The 24,002-nt window shown below is 46.3% G+C and overlaps 1 protein-coding gene across 1 annotated transcript in view; it reads left to right on the forward strand.

Annotated features, from left to right (window-relative positions):
- LOC137340983 (sphingosine kinase 1) overlaps positions 1–24,002 on the forward strand; it is an 81,447-nt gene that overhangs the window by 29,689 nt on the left and 27,756 nt on the right. Inside the window, exons 2-3 of the mRNA XM_068003777.1 lie at positions 255–410; positions 1,970–2,064. Of these exons, the coding sequence (XP_067859878.1) occupies positions 255–410; positions 1,970–2,064 (251 nt within the window). The remainder of the gene's footprint in view (positions 1–254; positions 411–1,969; positions 2,065–24,002) is intronic.

Here is a 24,002-nt window from a genome sequence, read left to right on the forward strand (position 1 = left end):
TAAGCTGCAGGGCTGCTGACCGGGTGCTGGAAGGTGGGATTAGAATGGGCACCTTGTTCTTCGAGCCGGCGCGGACATGATGGGCCAAATGGCCCCCTTCTGTGCTGTATCTTTTCTATGGTTCTATGGCTTCTGTGATGGCTGGGCTCCGTTCATGAGCAAATTGACTGTTACCTTGCTGCACTGGATATTTCTCTTCTTTGGTTTTGAGTTTTCATTTTGCAAATGATAATTGAATATTTTGTTTTCTCTAGACACAGTTGGATCTCATCACCGCTTACCTGTACCCTGCTGCCTGCTTTTGTTTGTGAACCCCTTAAGTGGCAACGGTCAGGCTCTGCATCTTTACCAAACATTGGTTCTACCAATGCTGACTGAGGCGGAGATCAGTGTGGACATGGTTGTTACAGGTAAGAGGAGTTGTTTACCATAAATATTATTCGGAAGTTTCTCTCAAGGAAGGAAAAAAAGTGAAAATTTTTCGAACAGAATGTGGTGTAGAACAGTTGCTGGCCTGAGTGGAGAAACTGGACCATGATTGTAACTGCAGTAATAGCAGGCCTGAAATGAATATATGACCAAGTTTAAGCACATGGACTGAAAAGGTATTACATGGACTTAGATTGTGCCATTCACTTGGGCATTATTTGATTGCATAGTTTCCACACAAACTATAAATATGCTTTGTGTGCAGTATTTTAAAAATGAAACTAAGTTGGTGCTGAGCTGACTTTAGGGTGATGTGAGAAGTGTCCCAAACACTGAGCCCTCTGCACCTTGTGCAATCTCTCCATTTAGTTCAGGTTGGTCTGTGCCGGTTGGTTTTGATGTGTGATGTCCAAGTACAGATCAGCTGTGACTGAGGTTCCCAGTTCAGCGTGCCACCTTCACACGGAGCTAGAGTCCAAGGAGATCGGGAGAGAGATCGGGTCTGTTAAAAGTGGTATCGAGTGGGGAGCCTGACTGGACCTTGTGCAGGGGATTCTGGCTGTAGTTTCAGGGTGAATATCAGCGGGTTATAGGATTACTACTAGTTACAGGCAGAATATTGGGGCGGTAAACCTATTTTTACCAGTTATATCAGTGAGTTATTGTATTACTGTTAGTTATGAGGGAAATCTGAGTGTTACCAGTTAGTTATCAGTGCAATTTCCTAGAATCATATAGCACATTCGGCCTATCGTGCCTGTGCCGGCTCTTTGAAAGAGCTATCCAATTAGTACCACTCCCCCATAGCCCTGCAAATTTTTACGCTTGAGGGTTGGGTTGGTGTTTGGGGTGGGGGGGGGAAGGGGAGAGTTGAGAGTTGATGTTTGGGTCAGGGATTCCCTATTTTACATGGCCGGGGAGAAGATCTGCACCCCTAGTGTCCACCTGCCATTTTCTTCCACCATATTCCTGGGCCACTGTAGCCTCCTCCACTTTGCCAGATTTCTCCTGCTTCTCTCCCCCTCTGCTATTCTGCTGTAACCATTTGAACACCCTCTGGGTCTCAGATACATTTTTTATTTCTCTTCCGCCTTTATCACTTCTGTCATTTAATTATCTCCTGTCCTCCACCCAATCTCAGGCCGTTATTTTTTAAAATCTTCCCACCCCCCTTTCCCTGGCTCTGTTCCTCTTTAAAAACTGTCCATCTGTAATGCCTCCTTATTCTGACAATCTGAAACTTTAACCCTACCTTTCTCCGCAGATGAAGATCTGCTGAGTGTCTCCAGCATTTTCTGAGATTGTTTACAGATTTTGGATGAGGCCCTGACTGCTCTGGTTCCATGATTGCCACCTTTTTAGTGGCTCATTTTCTGTCTATTTGTCAATCATCCAAATTAACCAGCAGCCACCCAGAACCAGATTGAGCAGTTCAGTGAGGTGGTCCTGTTTAGGAGCAGAGATGGTTCAATCCTGGCTGGGGAGGGTAAATTTCTGTATGATCTCACAGGCAGTAAAGTTTAACCATTGTATTTTTCAGAACATCAAAACCACGCTCGGGAATTGGTACAAAAAGAAGAGCTGTCCAAGTGGAACGGAATTGTCGTCATGTCAGGAGATGGGCTCCTGTACGAGGTATGTGTTGGAGTAAATAATTCTATCGTTCTTTGTTGTTTCATGGAATGTACACAGCATGTTACAACTTCACCGAACCACATCTCCATTCTGCTTATTTCTGTAGTTTGTGCATGCTCTCTCAACAATTGCACTAATCCTTATTTCCCACCCAGCTTGATACAATCCTTATCCCCTCGCCCCACATCGTAACTCAATCCTTTCTTCTGCCCACACCCCATAACCTGATCCTTATCTCCCACCTCTCCGAACCATAACCTGATCCTTGACTCTTTCTCCTTTCAATACATTAATGTGCATCCTCATTTCTCACTTTTTTTCAATTCAGCTTTTCAGAAATTTAGTAAAACTCTGACTCATACAGTGATCCTTTAAATTATTTTCCATCTTGTGCAGTTCCAGTTGTTTAACTTGAAATGCTGTCTTCCACTGAGTGAAGCTGCCTCCCATGATCCAACCGCAACTGTGTTTCATGTCCCCTTGAGTAATAACGAGTGAGAGGAGCAGAAGGAGTCTATCTTTCTCTTTACCCCTCAACTCCCTCCCCACAGCTGTTGCATGGAATTACATAGAATGTACAGCACAGAAACAGGCCATTCGGCCCAACAGGTCTATCCCGGTGTTTATGCTCCACACAAGCCTCCTCCCTCCCTAATTCATCTAACCCCATCAACATATCCTTCTATTCCTTTCTCCCTCCTGTGTTTATCTAGCTTCCCCTTAAAAGCATCTATGCCATTTGCCTCAATTACTCCTGTGGTAGCGAGTTCCACATTCTAATCACTCTCTGGGTAAAGAAGTTTCTTCTGAATTTCTTATTGGATTTATTAGTGACTATCTTACATTTATGACCCCTAGTTCTGGTCTCCCCCGCAAATGGAAACATGTTCTCTACATCTACCCTATCAAACCCTTACATAACCTTAAAGACCTCTATCAGGTCATCCTCCGTCTTCTCTTTTCTAGAGAAAAGAGCCCCAGCCTGTTCAATCTTTCCTGATAGGTATAATCCCTCAGTTCTGGTATCATCCTTGTGAATCTTTTTTGCACCTTCTGCAGTGACTCTATATTCTTTTTATAATATGGAGGCCAGAACTGTTCAGTGCTCCAAGTGTGGTCCAATCAAAGTTCCACACAAGTTTAACATAAATTCCCTGTTTTTCAATGATATCCCTCTGGAAATGAACCCCAGTGCTTGGTTCGCTTTTTTTAATGGCCTTATTAACCTGCATCGCTACTTTTAGTGATTTGTGTATCTGTACCCCCAGATCCCTGTGCCCCCCTATCTGTACTGGAAATGAGTATGGTGACGCCATGCATGCTGATTGTCACACTAATAACGGCACATTTACAATGTGACTCTCAGATTTAATGTTTGTGAACAGTGCTCAGTCTTGTCCTGTGGGGCAACCAACTTATTGGAGTCAGTGAAACTCACCAGCCCAGATTTTCTAGTTGGGTGCGAGTGGGGTGGAATACAATTTGCAACTGGCCCTACCTGATTAGCAGTAACCCAATGTAATCTCTGGGGTCAGATTCGTTCTAATAATTCAGTTGAGTTGCAGATGTTAAACACCTGGGAACTCATCTGTTGGGGAAGAGGGGCAATGATGTGCCATCTCAGTAGATTTTTCTGCAGCAAGGAAATTTTTTACTGTAAAATTGTTTTGCAGCTTCCTGCTGGGCTTGAAGTCCTTGGCTTCACAAATACTGCTGCTGAGGCAGGAAGTTCTAAGAACATATGAAATAGGAGCAGAAGGAGGCCATATGGCCCCTCGAGCCTGCTCTGCCATTCAATCAGATCATGGCTGATCTTCGACCTCAACTCCACTTTCCCGCCCGATCCCCACATCCCTTGATTCCCCTAGAGTCCAAAAATCTATCTATCTCAGCCTTGAATATACTCAACGACTCAGCATCCACAGCCCTCTGGGGTAGAGAATTCCAAAGATTTACAACCCTCTGAGTGAAGAAATTCCTCCTCATCTCAGTCTTAAATGGCCGACCCCTTATCCTGCAACTATGCCCTCTAGTTCTAGACTCTCCAGCCAGGGGAAAACAAACTCTCAGCATTTACCCTGTCAAGCCCCCTCAGAATCTTATATGTTTCGATGAGATCACCTCTCATTCTTCTAAACTCCAGAGAGTATAGGCCCATTCTACTCAACCTCTCGTCATAGGACAATCCTCTCATCCCAGGAATTAATCTAGTGAGCCTTCGTTGCACTGCCTTTAAGGAGAGTATATCCTTCCTTAGATAAGGAGACCAAAACTGTAGGCAGTACTCCAGGTGAGGTCTCACCAAAGCCCTGTACAATTGTTGTAAGACTTCCTTACTCTTCTACTCCAACCTCCTTGCAATAAAAGGCAACATGCCATTTGCTTTCCTAATTGCCTGCTGTACCTGCATGCTAACTTTTTGTGTTTCTTGTACCAGGACACCCAAGTCTCTCTGGACACCAACATTTAATAGTTTCTCATCATTTAAAAAAATATTTTGTTTTTCTATTCTTCATACCAAAGTAAATAGAAGTTACAACATGGAAACAGGCCCTTCGGCCCAACATGTCCATGTCGCCCAGTTTATACCACTAAGCTAGTCCCAATTGCCTGCACTTGGCCCATATCCCTCTGTACCCATCTTACCCATGTAACTGTCCAAATGCTTTTTATAAGACAAAATTGTACCCGCCTCTACTACTGCCTCTGGCAGCTCGTTCCAGACACTCACCACCCTTTGAGTGAAAAAATTGCCCCTCTGGACCCTTTTGTATCTCTCCCCTCTCACCTTAAATCTATGTCCCCTCGTTATAGACACCCCTACCTTTGGGAAAAGATTTTGACTATCTACCTTATCTATGCCCCTCATTATTTTATAGACTTCTATAAGATCACCCCTTAACCTCCTACTCTCCAGGGAAAAAAGTCCCAGTCTATCTAACCTCTCCCTATAAGTCAAACCATCAAGTCCCGGTAGCATCCTAGTAAATCTTTTCTGCACTCTTTCTAGTTTAATAATATCCTTTCTATAATAGGGTGACCAGAACTGTACACAGTATTCCAAGTGTGGCCTTACTAATGTCTTGTACAACTTCATCATGACATCCCAACTCCTGTATTCAATGTTCTGACCAATGAAACCAAGCATGCCGAATGCCTTCTTCACCACCCTATCCACCTGTGACTCCACTTTCAAGGAGCTGTGAACCTGTACTCCTAGATCTCTTTGTTCTATAACTCTCCCCAACGCCCTACCATTAACAGGGTAGGTCCTGGCCCGATTCGATCTACCAAAATGCATTACCTCACATTTATCTAAATTAAACTCCATCTGCCATTCATCGGCCCACTGGCCCAATTTATCAAGTTCCCGTTGCAATCCTAGATAACCTTCTTCACTGTCCACAATGCCACCAATCTTGGTGTCATCTGCAAACTTACTAACCATGCCTCCTAAATTCTCATCCAAATCATTAATATAAATAACAAATAACAGCGGACCCAGCACCGATCCCTGAGGCACACCGCTGGTCACAGGCCTCCAGTTTGAAAAACAACCCTCTACAACCACCCTCTGTCTTCTGTCGTCAAGCAAATTATGTATCCAATTGGCTACCTCACCTTGGATCCCGTGAGATTTAACCTTATGTAACAACCTACCATGCGGTACCTTGTCAAAGGCTTTGCTGAAGTCCATGTAGACCACGTCTACTGCACAGCCCTCATCTATCTTCTTGGTTACCCCTTCAAAAAACTCAATCAAATTTGTGAGACGTGATTTTCCTCTCACAAAACCATGCTGACTGTTCCTAATCAGTCCCTGCCTCTCCAAATGCCTGTAGATCCTGTCCCTCAGAATACCCTCTAACAACTTACCCACTACAGATGTCAGGCTCACCGGTCTGTAGTTCCCAGGCTTTTCCCTGCCGCCCTTCTTAAACAAAGGCACAACATTTGCTACCCTCCAATCTTCAGGCACCTTACCTGTAGCTGTCGATGATTCAAATATCTCTGCTAGGGGACCCGCATTTTCCTCCCTAACGTCCTGGGATACATTTCATCAGGTCCCGGAGATTTATCTACCTTGATGCGCGTTAAGACTTCCAGCACCTCCCTCTCTGTAATATGTACACTCCTCAAGACATCACTATTTATTTCCCCAAGTTCCCTAACATCCATGCCTTTCTCAACCGTAAATACCGATGTGAAATATTCATTCAGGATCTCACCCATCTTTTGTGGTTCCGCACATAGATGACCTTGTTGATCCTTAAGAGGCCCTACTCTCTCCCTAGTTACTCTTTTGCCCTTTATGTATTTGTAGAAGCTCTTTGGATTCGCCTTTGCCTTATCTGCCAAAGCAATCTCATGTCCCCTTTTTGCCCTCCTGATTTCTCTCTTAACTCTACTCTGGCAATCTCTATACTCTTCAAGGGATCCACTTGATCCCAGCTGCCTATGCATGTCATATGCCTCCTTCTTCTTTTTGACTAGGGCCTCAATCTCCCGAGTCATCCAAGGTTCCCTACTTCTACCAGCCTTGCCCTTCACTTTATAAGGAATGTGCTTACCCTGAACCCTGGTTAACACACTTCTGAAAGCCTCCCACTTACCAGACGTCCCTTTGCCTGCCAACAGACTCTCCCAATCAACTTCTGAACGTTCCTGTCTAATACCATCAAAATTGGCCTTTCCCCAATTTAGAATTTTAATTTTTGGGCCAGACCTATCATTCTCCATAGCTAGCTTAAAACTAATGGAATTATGATCACTGGTCCCAAAGTGATCCCTCACTAACACTTCTGTCACCTGCCCTTCCTTATTTCCCAAGAGGAGGTCAAGTTTTGCCCCCTCTCTAGTCGGGCCATCCACATACTGAATGAGAAATTCCTCCTGAATACACTCAACAAATTTCTCTCCATCCAAGCCCCTAATGCTATGGCTGTCCCAGTCAATGTTGGGAAAGTTAAAGTCCCCTACTATTACCACCCTATTTTTCTTGCAGCTGTCTGTAATCTCCTTACATATTTGCTCCTCAATTTCCCGTTGACTATTTGGGGGTCTGTAGTACAATCCTATCAAAGTGATCTCTCCCTTCTTATTTTTCAGTTCTACCCATATGGACTCAGTGGGCGAACCCTCGGATATATCCCCTCTCACTACTGCCGTGATGTTCTCCCTAATCAAGAACGCAACTCCCCCTCCTCTCTTACCTCCTGCTCTATCTTTCCTATAGCATCTGTACCCTGGAACATTGAGCTGCCAGTCCTGCCCCTCCCTTAGCCATGTTTCAGTAATAGCTATAACATCCCAGTCCCATGTACCCATCCATGCCCTGAGTTCATCTGCCTTGCCCATCAGACTTCTTGCATTGAAATAAATGCAGTTTAATCTAGACTTCCCTTGGTCTTTGCCCAGCTTTCTCAGACCTCACATTTCCCCAAATTATATTCCATCTGTCACCTTCTTGTCCACTCACTTAACTTGTCTATATCCCTTTGCAGACACTTTGGGCTCGATTTTGGCGTCGGGTTTCCGGCGGGTTTCCAGCGGGGGGGCCCGGAAAATCCCGATATCCGGTCACGTGACCGGATCGCGACGAAATCCCGGCCACTTCCGGGTACCGCGCTGACGTGCGGGGCTGCGCGCGCAAGCCCCGCTGGTGGGAATCCCGCAGGCAATTAAAGCCAGCGGGGTTCCACTTGAGTGTACTTACCTTGCTTGTTGAGGTCAGTTAATGAGCTGAATCAGCTGTCAAAAGAGGAAGTGTGGGATTTTAGGTTCAAGGCAGTGAGCTTCACACACTGGGGGAAACAGTCTCTCTCCAACCAGGCGTGTTGCAGCCAGCAGCCTGTGGCAGGTGCCAAGGTGCACTCCACGGGGGACAGCCCTCACCCACGCAGGAGGCCACCGCGTCACATAGGGCAACCCCTGCCCCCCACCGCCCCCCACCACCCCCCGCCAAGCCAGAGGACAGACCGACACGAAACCGCAGCCCCAGTCCGAGGAACCACCCACCTACCCTGCACAACCCCTCAGACCAACACCTGCCAGATGGGTGGTGTGTGCACACCCTCGGAGGACGAAGAGCATGACCAGCCCCAGCAGCCTCGCAGTCCACGCCGTCCGCCGCAGAGACGTGGATCCCCCCAACACGGTGTTGTTGCACGCCCACCTGCACAGCAGGAGGGAGGGCTACCGCAGAGAGAGACGCATCGCAGAGGGCACTACCCTCGCCACAGGGTCCACAGACCGAGGCGCAGCTCCCCGGACCTCTCCGAGCAGCAGTGCACAGGGAGGCGCAGATTCGCTCGACATGTAGTCGTGGAGATCTGCAGGCTCTTTCATGCCGAGCTGCTCCTGGCTGGCCCCAGCACCAACTGCTTACCTGTCGCTGTCAAAGTCACCACTGCCCTCCACACCTTCTCCTCCGCATCCTTCCAGGGTGCAGCCGGATACACCGCCGATGTCTCTCAGTCGTCTGCGCGGACGAGCCCTGCAAATACACCTGCACCTACTCTGCAGTAACACGATGGGTGGCATCAGTGGTGGGTCCTCATAGTGATACCCAGGAGCGGGCATTATTGGACACAACGGACAGGATTCGCGGAGACATGGCAGTGGTGGTGTCAATATAATGTGTGCTGTTTGTTGCTCTGAAATTCAATATAGGTAACACCCATGACAAACCCTCAGACACCCTTGTGCACCCCCTTCATGCTCACGACACGTTTGCCTTACGCTGCCTACTGCACATATGTGATGCATGCCCTGTGGCTGCAGCACAGGTGGTGGCAGGTTGAGTGAGGCTGGCCGTGAGGGAGATGTACGAGAGGGTGAGTATGGGATGGAGCAATGAGATTGTATGAGGATTGGGTTGCGTGTTAGTGGCAGGATGAGTACTGGCGAGGTGAGTAGGTGGAGGTAAGATGAGGATGGGGTTTGAGTGGGTATGAAGGGTGATATTACAGAATAGTGTTGGCGGTGCCGAAGGAGATGTGGGGTGGGGGCAGTGTTGTGGCAGACGGAGTGTAGGGGAAAGACTTTGTGTTCTCACTGCGGCTGACCTACTGCGGTCATTGCAGCGCCTCCTGCACTGTAAGCAGGTGGGCCATATGTTGGTGGCGCAGGTGACCCCCTCTGCCACCTCGAGCCAGGCCTTCTTGGTGGCAGAGGCAGGCCGCTTCCTCCCGCCCGCCGGGTGGAAGATCTGTGTCCTCCCCCTCCTCCTCACCCCATCTGATGATACCTGGGGTGAGGCATCATTAAACTGGGAGCAGCCTTCCCCCTGGGCTGCTCCATGCTGCAATTTGTTCCATTGGTTGCAGCATCTGTCAGTGGAGGACTGCCCCTTTAACTAGAGAGCCTCCAGCTGACAGATCGTACTGCGCATGCGCAGCCCGACCGACGCGCAGCCCAGCGCCGTGGACCCCGGAGGAGTAGGTAATTGATTCCTATTAGTGGGTTGCCTGCTACGATCGCGCGGGCAACCCACTAATTTCGCCGAGCGTGTTGGCCACGCTCCCGGAGGACCACCCGCTGGGAACCCGCAGGCCTGCTAAATTCAAGCCCTTTGTGTCTTCCTCACTCCCTACTTTCACATCTAGCTTTGTATTGTCAGCAAACTTGGATACATTACACTTGGTCCCTTCATCTAAGTCATTAATATAGATTGTAAACAGCTGAGGTCCAAGCACTGATCCTTGCGGCACTCCACTAGTCACAGCCTGCCAACCTGAGAATGACCCATTTATCCCTATTCTCTGTTTTCTGTCCATTAACCAATCCCCTATCCATGCTAATATGTTACCCCCAATCACATGAGCCCTTACCTTGCGTAACAACCTTTTGTGTGGCACCTTGGAGGGAGTGCAGTGTAGCTTTACTAGAATGATACCCGGACTTCAAGGGTTAAGTTATGAGGAGAGATTACACAAATTGGGGTTGTATTCTCTGGAGTTTCGAAGGTTAAGGGGTGATCTGATCGAAGTTTATAAGATATTAAGGGGAACAGATAGGGTGGATAGAGAGAAACTATTTCCGCTGGTTGGGGATTCTAGGAGTAGGGGGCATGGTCTAAAAATTAGAGCCAGACCTTTCAGGAGAGAGATTAGAAAACATTTCTACACACAAAGGGTGGTCGAAGTTTGGAACTCTCTTCCGCAAACGGCAATTGATACTAGCTCAATTGTTAAATTTAAATCTGAGATGGATAGCTTTTTGGCAACCAAAGGTATTAAGGGATATGGGCCAAAGGCAGGTATATGGAGTTAGATCACAGATCAGCCATGATCTTATCAAATGGCGGAGCAGGCACGAGGGGCTGAATGGCCTACTCCTGTTCCTATGTTATTGAATGCCCTTTGAAAATCCAAATATACTACATCCACTGGTTTCCCTTTATCTACCCTGCTAGTTATATCCTCAAAAAACTCCAATAAATTTGTCAAACACGATTTCCTTTTCATAAAACCATGTTGCCTCTGCCTAATCATATTATGATGTTCTAAGTGCCTTGTTACCGCTTCCTTAATAATGGATTCCAGCATTTTTCTGACAACTGATGTCAGGCTAACTGGCCTGTAATTCCCTGTTTTCTCTCCCTCTTTTCATAGAATCATAGAAAGGTTACAGCACGGAAGGAGGGCTATCGAGTCCGTGCCGGCTCTACGCAAGAGCAATTCAGCTAATTCCACTTCCCCGCCCTTTCCATGTAGCCCTGCAAATTTTTTCCTTTCAAGTACTTATCCAGTTCCCTTTTGAAGGCCATGATTGAATCTGCCTCCACCACCCCCTCGGGCAGTGCATTCTAGATCCTAACCGCTTGCTATGTTTAAAAAAAAGTTTTTCCTCATGTCACCTTTGGTTCTTTTGCTAATCACCTTAAATTTATGTCCTGTAGTCCTTTCGCAAATGGGAACAGTTTCTCTCTATCTACTCTGTCTAGACCCTTCATGATTTTGAATACCTCTATCAAATCTCCTCACAACCGTCTCTGTTCCAAGGAGAACAACCCCAGCTTCTCCAGTCTATCCACGTAACTGAAGTCCCTCATCCCTGGAATCATTCTAGTAAATCTTTTCTGCACCCTCTCTAGGGCCTTCACATCTTTCCTGAAGTGTGGTGCCCAGAACTGAGCACAATACTCCAGTTATGGCTAAACCAGTGTTTTATAAAGGTTCATCATGACTTCCTTGCTTTTGTACTCTATGCCTCTATAAAGCTCAGGATCCCGTATGCTTTTTTAACCACTTTCTCAACCTGCCCTGCCACCTTCAACAATTTGTGCACATGTACCCCCAGATCTCTGTGTTCCTGTACCCCTTTTAGAATTGTGCCCTCTAGTTTATATTGCCTCGCCTCATTCTTCCTAGCCAAATTTATCACTTCGCATTTTTCTGCGTTAAACTTCATCTGCCACGTGTCCGCCTATGCCACCAGCCTGTCTATATCCTCTTGAAGTCTATCACTATCCTGCTCACTGTTTACTACCTTTCCAAGTTTTGTGTCATCTGCAAATTTGAAAATTGTGCCCTGTACACCCAAGTCCAAGTCATTAATATATATCAAGAAAAGCAGTGGTCCCAGCACTGACCGCTGGGGAACACCACTGTACACCTCCTCCCCAGTCCGAAAAACAACCGTTCACTACTACTCTCTGTTTCCTGTACTTTAGCCAATTCTGTATCCATGTTGCTACTGCCCCCTTTATTCCATGGGCCGCAATCTTGTGGATAAGCCTACGTGTGGCACTTTATCAAATGCCTTTTGAAAGTCCATATACACCACATCAACTGCATTGCCCTCATCGACCCTCTCTGTTACCTCATCAGATTAGTTAAACACGAATTGCCTTTAACAAATCCGTCCTGGCTTTCCCTAATCAAGTGACTATTAACTCTGTCCCGGATTATAGTTTCTAAAAGTTTCCCCACCACTGAGGTTAAACTGACTGGCCTATAGTTGCTGGGTTTATCCTTACACCCTTTTTTGAACAAGGGTGTAACATTTGCAATTCTCCAGTCCTCTGGCACCACCCCTGTACCTACGGATAACGGGGTTACATTTGCTACCTTCCAATCCGCTTGGACCGTTCTAGAATCTAGGGAATTTTGGAAGATCATAACCAATGCATCCACTATCTCTGCAGCCACCTCTTTTAGAACCCTCAGATGTAGGCCATCCAGTACAGCTACAACACTGGCATCGACCCGAAATTGTGGAAAATTGCCCAGGTATGTCCTGTCCACAAAAAGCAGGACAAATCCAATCCGGCCAATTACCGCCCCATCAGTCTACTCTCAATCATCAGCAAAGTGATGGAAGGTGTCGTCGACAGTGCTATCAAGCGGTACTTGCTCACCAATGCTCAGTTTGGGTTCCGCCAGGACCACTCGGCTCCAGACCTCATTACAGCCTTGGTCCAAACATGGACAAAAGAGCTGAATTCCAGAGGTGAGGTGAGAGTGACTGCCCTTGACATCAAGGCAGCATTTGACCGCGTGTGGCACCAAGGAGCCCTCGTAAAATTGAAGTCAATGGGAATCGGGGAAAACTCTCCAGTGGCTGGAGTCATACCTAGCACAAAGGGAGATGGTAGTGGTTGTTGGAGGCCAATCATCTCAGCCCCAGGACATTGCTACAGGAGTTCCTCAAGGCAGTGTCCTAGGCCCAACCATCTTCAGCTGCTTCATCAATGACCCTCCCTCCATCACAAGGTCACTGATGACTGCACAGTGTTCAGTTCCATTCGTAACCCCTCAAATAAAGAAGCAGTCCGAGCCCGCATGCAGCAAGACCTGGACAACATCCAGGCTTGGGCTCATAAGTGGCAAGTAACATTTGCGCCAGATAAGTGCCAGGCAATGACCATCTCCAACAAGAGAGAGTCGAACCACCTCCCCATGACATTCAACGGCATTACCATCGCCGAATCCCCCACCATCAACATCCTGGGGGTCACCATTGACCAGAAACTTAACTGAACCAGCCATATAAATACTGTGGCTACGAGAGCAGGTCAGAGGCTGGGTATTCTGCGGCGAGTGACTCACCTCCTGACTCCCAAAGCCTTTCCACCATCTACAAGGCACAAGTCAGGAGTGTGATGGAATACTCTCCACTTGCCTGGATGAGTGCAGCTCCAACAACACTCAAGAAGTTCGACACCATCCAAGATAAAGCAGCCCGCTTGATTGGCACCCCATCCACCACCCTAAACATTCACTCCCTTCACCACCGGCGCACTGTGGCTGCAGTGTGTACCATTCACAGGATGCACTGCAGCAACTCGCCAAGGCTTCTTCGACAGCACCTCCCAAACCCGCGACCTCTACCACCTAGAAGGACAAGCGCAGCAGGCACATGGGAACAACACCACCTGCACGTTCCCCTCCAAGTCACACACCATCCTGACTGGAAATATATCGCCGTTCCTTCATTGTCGCTGGGTCAAAATCCTGGAACTCCCTTCCTAACAACACTGTGGGAGAACCGTCACCACATGGACTGCAGCGGTTCAAGAAGGCGGCTCATCACCACCTTCTCGAGGGCAACTAGGGATGGGCAATAAATGCTGGCCTCGCCAGCGATGCTCACATCCCGTGAACGAATAAAAAAAAAGGAGTAGGCCAATCGGCTCCTCGAGCCTGCTCCGCCATTCAATAAGATCATGGCTGATCTGATCCTAACCTCAAATCTAAATTCATGTCCAATTTCCTGCCCGCTCCCCGTAACCCCTAATTCCCTTTACTCCTGGGAAACTGTCGATTTCTGTTTTAAATTTATTTAATGATGTAGCTTCCACAGCTTCCTGGGGCAGCAAATTCCACAGACCTACTACCCTCTGAGTGAAGAAGTTTCTCTTCATCTCAGTTTTGAAAGAGCAGCCCCTTATTCTAAGATTATGCCCCCTAGATCTAGTTTCACCCATCCTTGGGAACATCCTTACCGCATCCACCCGATCAAGCCCCTTCACAATCTTATATGTTTCAATAAGATCGCCTCTCATTCTTCTGAACTCCAATGAGTAGAGTCCCAATCTACTCAACCTCTCCTCATATGTCCGCCCCCTCATCTCCGGGATTAACCGAGTGAACCTTCTTTGTACTGCCTCGAGAGCAAGTATGTCTTTTCTTAAGTATGGACACCAAAACTGTATGCAGTATTCCAGGTGCGGTCTCACCAATACCTTATATAACTGCAGCAATACCTCCCTGTTTTTATATTCTATCCCCCTAGCAATAAAAGCCAACATTCCGTTGGCCTTCTTGATCACCTGCTGCACCTGCATACTAACTTTTTGATTTTCTTGCACTAGGACCCCCAGATCCCTTTGTACTGCAGTACTTTCCAGTTTCTCGCCATTAAGATAACTTGCTCTCTGATTTTTCCTGCCAAAGTGCATAACCTCACATTTTCCAATATTGTATTGCATCTGCCAAATCTCTGCCCACTCACCCAGCCTGTCTATATCCCCTTGTAGGTTTTTTATGTCCTCCTCACTCTCTACTTTCCCTCCCATCTTTGTATCATCTGCAAACTTTGATACGTTACACTCAGTCCCCTCCTCCAAATCGTTAATATAGATTGTAAAGAGTTGGGGACCCAGCACCGACCCCTGTGGAACACCACTGGCTGCTGGTTGCCAGTCCGAGAATGAACCATTTATCCCAACTCTCTGCTTCCTGTTAGATAACCAATCCTCCACCCATGCCAGAATATTACCCCCAATCCAGTGATTCTTTATCTTGAGCAATAATCTTTTATGTGGCACCTTGTCGAATGCCTTCTGGAAGTCTAAATACACTACGTCCACTGGTTCCCCTTTATCCACCCTGTACGTTATGTCCTCAAAGAACTCAAGCAAATTTGTCAGACATGACTTCCCCTTCGTAAAGCCATGCTGACTTTGTCCTATTAAATTAAGTTTATCCAAATGTTCCGCTACTGTCTCCTTAATAATAGACTCCAAAATTTTACCCACCACAGATGTTAGGCTAACTGGTCTATAATTTCCAGCCTTCTGCCTACTACCCTTTTTAAATAAGGGTGTTACATTAGCAGTTTTCCAATCTACCGGGACCTTTGCCGAGTCCAGAGAATTTTGGAAAATTATTACCAAAGCATCCACAATCCCTACTGCCACTTCCCTCAAGACCCTAGGATGTAAGCCATCAGGCCCGGGGGATTTATCCGCCTTGTCCCATTAATTTACTGAGTACCAATTCCTTAGTGATTTTAATCGTATTTAGCTCCTCCCCCCCTCCCTGGAGCCCCCTGTTTGTCCAGTGTTGGGATATTCTTTGTGTCCTCTACCGTAAAGACTGAAACAAAATATTTGTTCAGCATTTTTGCCATCTCCATGTTTCCCACCATTAATTTCCCAGTCTCATCCTCTAAGGTACCTACTTTTGCCTTAGCCACCCTTTTTCTTTTTATATAACTGTAGAAACTCTTGCTATCTGTTTTTATATTTTTTGCTAATTTATTTTCATAATCTATCTTCCCTTTCTTAATCAATCCTTTACTTACTTTTTGCTGTCTTTTGAAGACTTCCCAATCTTCTATCCTCCCACTAAGTTTGGCTACCTTATATGTCCTTGTTTTTAGTCGGATACTATCCTTAATTTCTTTACTTAGCCACGGATGGCTGTCATTTCTTTTACACCCTTTTTTCCTCAGTGGAATATATATTTTTTGAAAGTTGTAAGATAACTCCTTGAATGAACACCACTGCTCATGTACCGTCTTACCCTTTAATCTATTTTCCCAGTCCACTTTAATCAATTCCGCTCTCATACCATCATAGTCTCCTTTATTCAAGCTCAGTACGCTTGTTTGAGAACCAACCTTCTCACCCTCTAATTGGATATGGAATGTAACCATGTTATGGTCACTCATTCCAAGGGGATCCTTAACTAGGACATTATTAATTAATCCTGGCTTATTACACAGGACCAGGTCCAAGGTTGCTTGCCCCCTTGTAGGATCAGTTACATACTGCTCAAGAAATCCATCCCTCATCCACTCAATAAACTCTTCCTCAAGGCTGCCCTGCCCAATTTGATTTGTCCAGTTAATATGATAGTTAAAATCCCCCATAATTATAGCTGTTCCCTTATTACATGCCCCGACGATTTCCTGATTAATACTTCTTCCAGCAGAGTTGCAACTATTAGGAGGCCTATATACTGCGCCCACTAGTGTTTTTTTCCCCTTATTATTCCTTATCTCTACCCAAACTGTTTCATTATCCTGATCCTTTGTCCCAATATCATTTCTCTGTATTACAGTGATTCCTTCCTTTATCCCCAATCTTGGTCACTTTGCAACCATGTCTCTGTAATGGCTATTAGATCAAACCCATTTATCTTTATTTATGCAAGTAATTCATCTATCCTGTTACAAATGCTCCATGCATTCAGATAAAGAGCCTTTAATATTGACTTCCTACCATTTTTTTCTGCTTTGACCTTACTTGTTGATGCTCTGTTATTGGTAAACCTTCCTGTCACACTCTGCTTATTTTTACCCAAATCACTACACTGCTCTGTTGCCTTGACATTTCTCATTAGATTTCTGAATTTCCCGATCACCTGACCCTTCCACCTCCCCCATTTTTAGTTTAAAGCCCTGTCTCTAGCCCTAGTTATTAGACTCGCCAGGAAGCTGGTCCCAGTCTGGTTTAAGTGGACTCCGTCTCAACGGAACAGCTCCCTCTTTCCCCAGTACTGGTGCCAGTGCCCCATGAATCGAAACCCCCGTCTCCCACATCTTTGAGCCACACATTTAACACTCTGATCTGTTTGTCCCAATGTCAATTTGCACGTGGCTCAGGTAGTAATCCAGAGATTATTACCTTTTGAGGCTCTGCTTATTAATTTAGACCCTAGCTCGTCAAACTGGCGCAGCAGAACCTCATTCCTAGTTCCAACTATGTTGTTGGTTCCTATGTGGACCACGACAACTGGATCCTCCCCCTCGTGCTCCAAGTTCTTTTCCAGCCGTGAGGAGATGTCCTTGAACCTGGCACCAGGCAGGCAACACAGCCTTCGGGACTCTCGGTCGTGGCTGCAGAGAATAGTGTCTAGCCCCCTGTCTATACTATCCCCTAACAATACCACATTCCTTTTTACTCCTCCCACTTGAATGGCCTCTTGTACCATGGTGCTGTGGTCAGTTTGCCCATCCTCCATGCTGTCTTTGTTCTCATCCATACAGGTAGCAAGTACCTCGTATCTGTTTGACAAGGTCAAAGGCTAAGTCTCCTCCATCAATAAATCCTGGGTCCCCATACCTGCCTGACTCGCAGTCACACCCTTCTGTCCCTGACCACTGAACGAATCTCTAAACTACTACCTAAGAGGTGTGACTGCCTCCTGAATCAAAGTGTCCAGGTAACTCTCCTCCTCCTGGACGCATCGCAATGTCAAGAGCTCGGACTCCAGGCTCAACAACTCTGAACTGAAGTTCCCCAAGTTACAGACACTTACTGCAGACATGGTTGCCGGGGACCACGCTGGTCTCCACCAACTCCCACATGCTGCAGTTACGACATACCACCTGCACTTCCATCTTTGGAACAGAGGCCCACCGAGCCCTAAAGAGATCTGCTCAATCCAGTGGAGGAAAGTAGCCAAGATGTCAGCAAGGTCTTCATGCTGGAAAAGTGGAATAACTTCAGTCAGGCAAGGATCGGTGTCATCCACATCTCCCAAGAATACACTGAGCTAAGCATGTCTGCAATTGACAGCAACTGCCCCTTACATGGGGCTCTTAGTCTCCAAACAGATCACTTCAAAGCACCTGCCACCATTCACTCTGTCTCCCTCAAGCACCATCTCACAGTCATCCACTCAAGGGGAGTTAGAGAGTGAGTGAGCGGGGTCACAGCCGGTGATACACAGCATCAGTGTGCAGGAGCAGCTAGCGGCGGTCAGTGAGGGAAACCTTGCTTGGCCAATGGTTCACGATGAGTCCTCTCTTGGGTGAAAGGCCTGGGGCTCTGGAACTCTTGGGTCCTGCATTTGAAAGAACATTGCTCTAAGAGAATAGATCACAGTGTGCTGCAGATGTCAGCTGGGATGGATTTGTCATTGCAGAAATGACCACTTCCACAGTACTGCAAGCTGCCATGCAATAAGTGGCAGCCCCAGGCATATCTGCAGGGAACACCCTATGACTGAGGCCTGAGGGCAGTTTTCCCGATTGGCGAGGGCTGTGGCTAGTGGCTCACAGGCTTGGTGAACAGTTACAGACACCAATTGGGCAGAGATTCTCTGGTCTCACTGGTGCCATTAAGGGCAGCTTTTCTGTAGATTGATGCCCAGTAGTAATGGCAGCCATGTGCATGGACAACGATGTCGCCTCTCAGGATAGCAGCACGTGTCATCTTGGCAGGACCTCTCCCTCCACATGGTACCAAAAGCATGCAGGTCCAGGCAGGACAAGAAGTCCAGTGGGTCCAACTCAGGACTTATATGCCATGAGTAAGTCCCATCCCGGTCTTGAGAGGGTCCTATTGAACAGCAGTCACCAGTACCTTGCACACCCCGGCTGCTTGGATCACACCAAAGAGATGCTCCAGATGAGGTTTAAGAGATCATACCCCACATATGCACCAAAGGGAAAGTACAGTTATGAGAATTAGACAGATACACAGTATATGTTAATAAAATTAATGGTAGCACCAACATTACTGTGTATGCAGATACCTTTTGGGGAGGTCTTCCTTTCATGTGGCAGCTTTATTAAGAGCTATGCAGAGAAAGCACCATGGCTGCTGAAATTTTTTTTATTCGTTCATGGGATGTGGGCGTCGCTGGCAAGGCCAGCATTTATTGCCCATCCCGAATTGCCCTTGAGAAGGTGGTGGTGAGCCGCCTTCTTGAACCGCTGCAGTCCGTGCGATGAAGGTTCTCCCACAGTGCTGTTAGGAAGGGAGCTCCAGGATTTTGATCCAGCAACGATGAAGGAACGGCGATATATTTCCAAGTCAGGATGGTGTGTGACTTGGAGGGGAATGTGCAGGTGGTGTTGTTCCCATGTGCCTGCTGCCCTTGTCCTTCTAGGTGGTAGAGGTCGCGGGTTTGAGAGGTGCTGTCAAAGAAGCCTTGGTGAGTTGCTGCAGTGCATCCTGTGGATGGTACACACTGCAGCCACAGTGCGCCGGTGGTGGAGGGAGTGAATGTTTAGTGTGGTGGATGGGGTGCCAATCAAGCGGGCTGCTTTGTCCTGGATGGTGTCGAGCTTCTTGAGTGTTGTTGGAGCTGCACTCATCCAGGCAAGTGGAGAGTATTCCATCACACTCCTGACTTGTGCCTTGTAGATGGGGGAAAGGCTTTGGGGAGTCAGGAGGTGAGTCACTCGCCGCAAAATACCCAGCCTCTGACCTGCTCTTGTAGCCACAGTATTTATGTGGCTGGTCCAGTTAAGTTTAGTTTCTGGTCAATGGTGACCCCCAGGATGTTGATGGTGGGGGATTCGGCGATGGTAATGCCGTTGAATGTCAAGGGGAAAGTCAATATTTTTGGAGGGAAGGAAGATGATGTCGGCAGGACTGTTAATGCAGTGGTTAGATGTGGAAATCAAGAGTAGGCCTCCTGTATGACAGCACCAATGTCTCTTTATTATTTGTTCAAGGGATGTGGATGATGCTGGCAAGGTCACATTGATTGCATATCCCTAGAAGATGATGATAGGCTGCTGCCTTAAATGGATGCAGTGTTTGTGCTGATGATGCTCCCATGCTGGTGTCGAGTTGAGATTTCCAGGATTTTGACCCAGCAATAATGAAGGATTGGCAATATGTGTTTGTTAGGCTGGTGACTTGAAGGGAAAACTTGGAAGTTATGGTGTTCCGGTGATATTGCTGCTCTTGTCCTTATTGGTGGTACTGGCCGGCCTCCCACATTGCACCCTCCGTATCATTGCCCGTCTCCGCCCCTGCCTTTATTACCTCCAGACTCATCTATTCCAATGCTGATCTGGCCGGCCTCCCACCTTGCACCCTCCATAAACTTCAGCTCATCCAAAACTCTGCCGCCCATATCCTAACTCACACCAACTCACGTTCACCCATCACCCCTGTGCTCGCTAACTTACATTGGCTCCTGGTGGTGATTTTAAAATTCTCATCCTTGTATTCAAACCCCTCTATGGCCTCGCCCCTCCCTATCTCTGTAACCTCCTCCAGCCCTACAACCCTCCGAGATCTCTGTGCACCTCCAATTCTGGCCTCTTGCGCATCCCTGATTTTCATTGCTCTACCATTGACGGCCGTGCTTTCAGCTGCCTAGGCCCTAAGCTCCGGAATTCCCTTCCTAAACCTTTCTGTCTCTCCACCTCTCTCCACCTCTCTCTCCTTAAAACCTACCTCTTCGACCAAGCTTTTGGTCACCTGCCCTAATATCTCCTTATGTGGCTTGGTGTTAAATTTTGTTTGATAATCGGTCCTGTGAAGTTTTACTATGTTAAAGGCACTATATAAATGCTAGTAGTGGTAGTAGAGGTTGCAGGGCGGAAGGTGGTGGTAAAGTTTGCTGATTTGCTGCAGTACATCCAATATATGGTAAAAACTACATCCACAGAGCGCTGGTGATGGATGAGTGGACACTGAGTCAAGTGGCAGGGATGCCAATCAAGCAGACTACTTTGTCCAAAACGTGATGAGAAAAGATCTTGGCCGGAAGATCAGGAAGTACAATCAGTACAGGTGGAGATAAGAAATAACAAGGGGCAGAAAACACCAGTGGGAGTAGGCCCCCTAACAGTAGTTATAAGAACATAAGAAATAGGAGCAGGAATAGGCCAATCGGCCCCTCGAGCCTGCTCCGCCATTCAATAAGATCATGGCTGATCTGATCCTAACCTCAAATCTAAATTCATGTCCAATTTCCTGCCCGCTCCCCGTAACCCCTAATTCCCTTTACTTCTGGGAAACTGTCTATTTCTGTTTTAAATTTATTTAATGATGTAGCTTCCACAGCTTCCTGGGGCAGCAAATTCCACAGACCTACTACCCTCTGAGTGAAGAAGTTTCTCCTCATCTCAGTTTTGAAAGAGCATCCCCTTATTCTAAGATTATGCCCCCTAGTTCTAGTTTCACCCAACCTTGGGAACATCCTTACCGCATCCACCCGATCAAGCCCCTTCACAATCTTATATGTTTCAATAAGATCGCCTCTCATTCTTCTGAACTCCAATGAGTAGAGTCCCAATCTACTCAACCTCTCCTCATATGTCTGCCCCCTCATCCCCGGGATTAACCGAGTGAACCTTCTTTGTACTGCCTCGAGAGCAAGTATGTCTTTTTTTAAGTATGGAGACCAAAACTGTATGCAGTATTCCAGGTGCGGTCTCACCAATACCTTATATAACTGCAGCAATACCTCCCTGTTTTTATATTCTATCCCCCTAGCAATAAAAGCCAACATTCCGTTGGCCTTCTTGATCACCTGCTGCACCTGCAAACTAACTTTTTGATTTTCTTGCACTAGGACCCCCAGATCCCTTTGTACTGCAGTACTTTCCAGTTGCTCGCCATTAAGATAATAACTTGCTCTCCGATTTTTCCTGCCATAGTGCATAACCTCACATTTTCCAATATTGTATTGCATCTGCCAAATCTCCGCCCACTCACCCAGCCTGTCTATATCCCCTTGTAGGTTTTTTATGTCCTCCTCACTCTCTACTTTCCCTCCCATCTTTGTATCATCTGCAAACTTTGATATGTTACACTCGGTCCCCTCCTCCAAATCGTTAATATAGATTGTAAAGAGTTGGGGACCCAGCACCGACCCCTGCGGAACACCACTGGCTGCTGGTTGCCAGTCCGAGAATGTACCATTTATCCCAACTCTCTGCTTCCTGTTAGATAACCAATCCTCCACCCATGCCAGAATATTACCCCCAATCCAGTGATTCTTTATCTTGAGCAATAATCTTTTATGTGGCACCTTGTCGAATGCCTTCTGGAAGTCCAAATACACTACGTCCACTGGTTCCCCTTTATCCACCCTGTACGTTATATCCTCAAAGAACTCAAGGAAATTTGTCAGACATGACTTCCCCTTTGTAAAGCCATGCTGACTTTGTCCTATTAAATTATGTTTATCCAAATGTTCCGCTACTGTCTCCTTAATAATAGACTCCAAAATTTTACCCACCACAGATGTTAAGCTAACTGGTCTATAATTTCCAGCCTTCTGCCTACTACCCTTTTTAAATAAGGGTGTTACATTGGCAGTTTTCCAATCTGCCGGGACCTTTGCCGAGTCCAGAGAATTTTGGAAAATTATTACCAAAGCATCCACAATCCCTATTGCCACTTCCCTCAAGACCCTAGGATGTAAGCCATCAGGTCCAGGGGATTTATCCGCCTTAAGTCCCATTAATTTACTGAGTACCAATTCCTCAGTGATTTTAATCGTATTTAGCTCCTCCCCCCCTAGAGCCCCCTGTTTTCCAGTGTTGGGATATGCTTAGTGTCCTCTACCGTAAAGACTGAAACAAAATATTTGTTCAGCATTTTTGCCATCTCCATGTTTCCCACCATTAATTTCCCGGTCTCATCCTCTAAAGGACCTACGTTTGCCTTAGCCACCCTTTTTCTTTTTATATAACTGTAGAAACTCTTGCTATCTGTTTTTATATGTTTTGCTAATTTATTTTCATAATCTATCTTCCCTTTCTTAATCAATCCTTTCGTTACTTTTTGCTGTCTTTTGAAGACTTCCCAATCTTCTATCCTCCTACTAAGTTTGGCTACCTTATATGTCCTTGTTTTTAGTCGGATACTATCCTTAATTTCTTTACTTAGCCACGGATGGCTGTCATTTCTTTTACACCCTTTTTTCCTCAGTGGAATATATATTTTTTGAAAGTTGTAAAATAACTCCTTGAATGAACACCATTGCTCATGTACCGTCTTACCCTTTAATCTATTTTCCCAGTCCACTTTAATCAATTCCGCTTTCATACCATCATAGTCTCCTTTATTCAAGCTTAGTACGCTTTGAGAACCAACCTTCTCACCCTCTAATTGGATATGGAATGTAACCATGTTATGGTCACTCATTCCAAGGGGATCCTTAACTAGGTCATTATTAATTAATCCTGGCTCATTACACAGGACCAGGTCCAAGGTTGCTTGCCCCCTTGTAGGATCAGTTACATACTGCTCAAGAAATCCATCCCTAATACACTCAATAAACTCTTCCTCAAGGCTACCCTGCCCAATTTAATTTGTCCAGTTAATATGATAGTTAAAATCCCCCATAATTATAGCTGTTCCCTTATTACATGCCCCGACTATTTCCTGATTAATACTTCTTCCAGCAGAGTTGCAACTATTAGGAGGCCTATATACTACGCCCACGAGTGTTTTTTGCCCCTTATTATTCCTTATCTCTACCCAAACTGTTTCATTATCCTGATCCTTTGTCCCAATATCTTTTCTCTGTATTACAGTGATTCCTTCCCTTATTAACATAGCCACCACACCTCCCCTTCCTTCCTGCCTGTCCTTCCTGATTGTTAAATACCCTGGCATATTTAATTCCCAGTTGTTGTCACCATGCAGCCATGTTTCTGTAATGGCCACAAGATCATACCCATACGTCGTTATTTGTGCCGTTAACTCGTCCATTTTGTTACGAATGCTATGTGCATTCAGATAAAGAACTTTCAAATATGTTTTGTGACACTTAGTTCCTGCTTTTTCCTTTTTTAACACTTTACCTTTTACTCCATACCTTCTGTCCCTTCCTGATACGCTTTCCTCTGTCTCCCTGCTCAGGTTCCCAACCTCCTGCCACAGCTTTGATGCTGGGTTAATCACCTTACGCCTTCTAGTTTTCATTTTATCTGTCTTGCCTAAAGTACACTTTCTTTCCGCTGCTCTATGCTTTTCCCTTTCACTTGTTCTTGAACAACTG

Source organism: Heptranchias perlo, chromosome 23, assembly GCF_035084215.1.
Source record: "Heptranchias perlo isolate sHepPer1 chromosome 23, sHepPer1.hap1, whole genome shotgun sequence".
NCBI lineage: Eukaryota > Metazoa > Chordata > Chondrichthyes > Hexanchiformes > Hexanchidae > Heptranchias > Heptranchias perlo.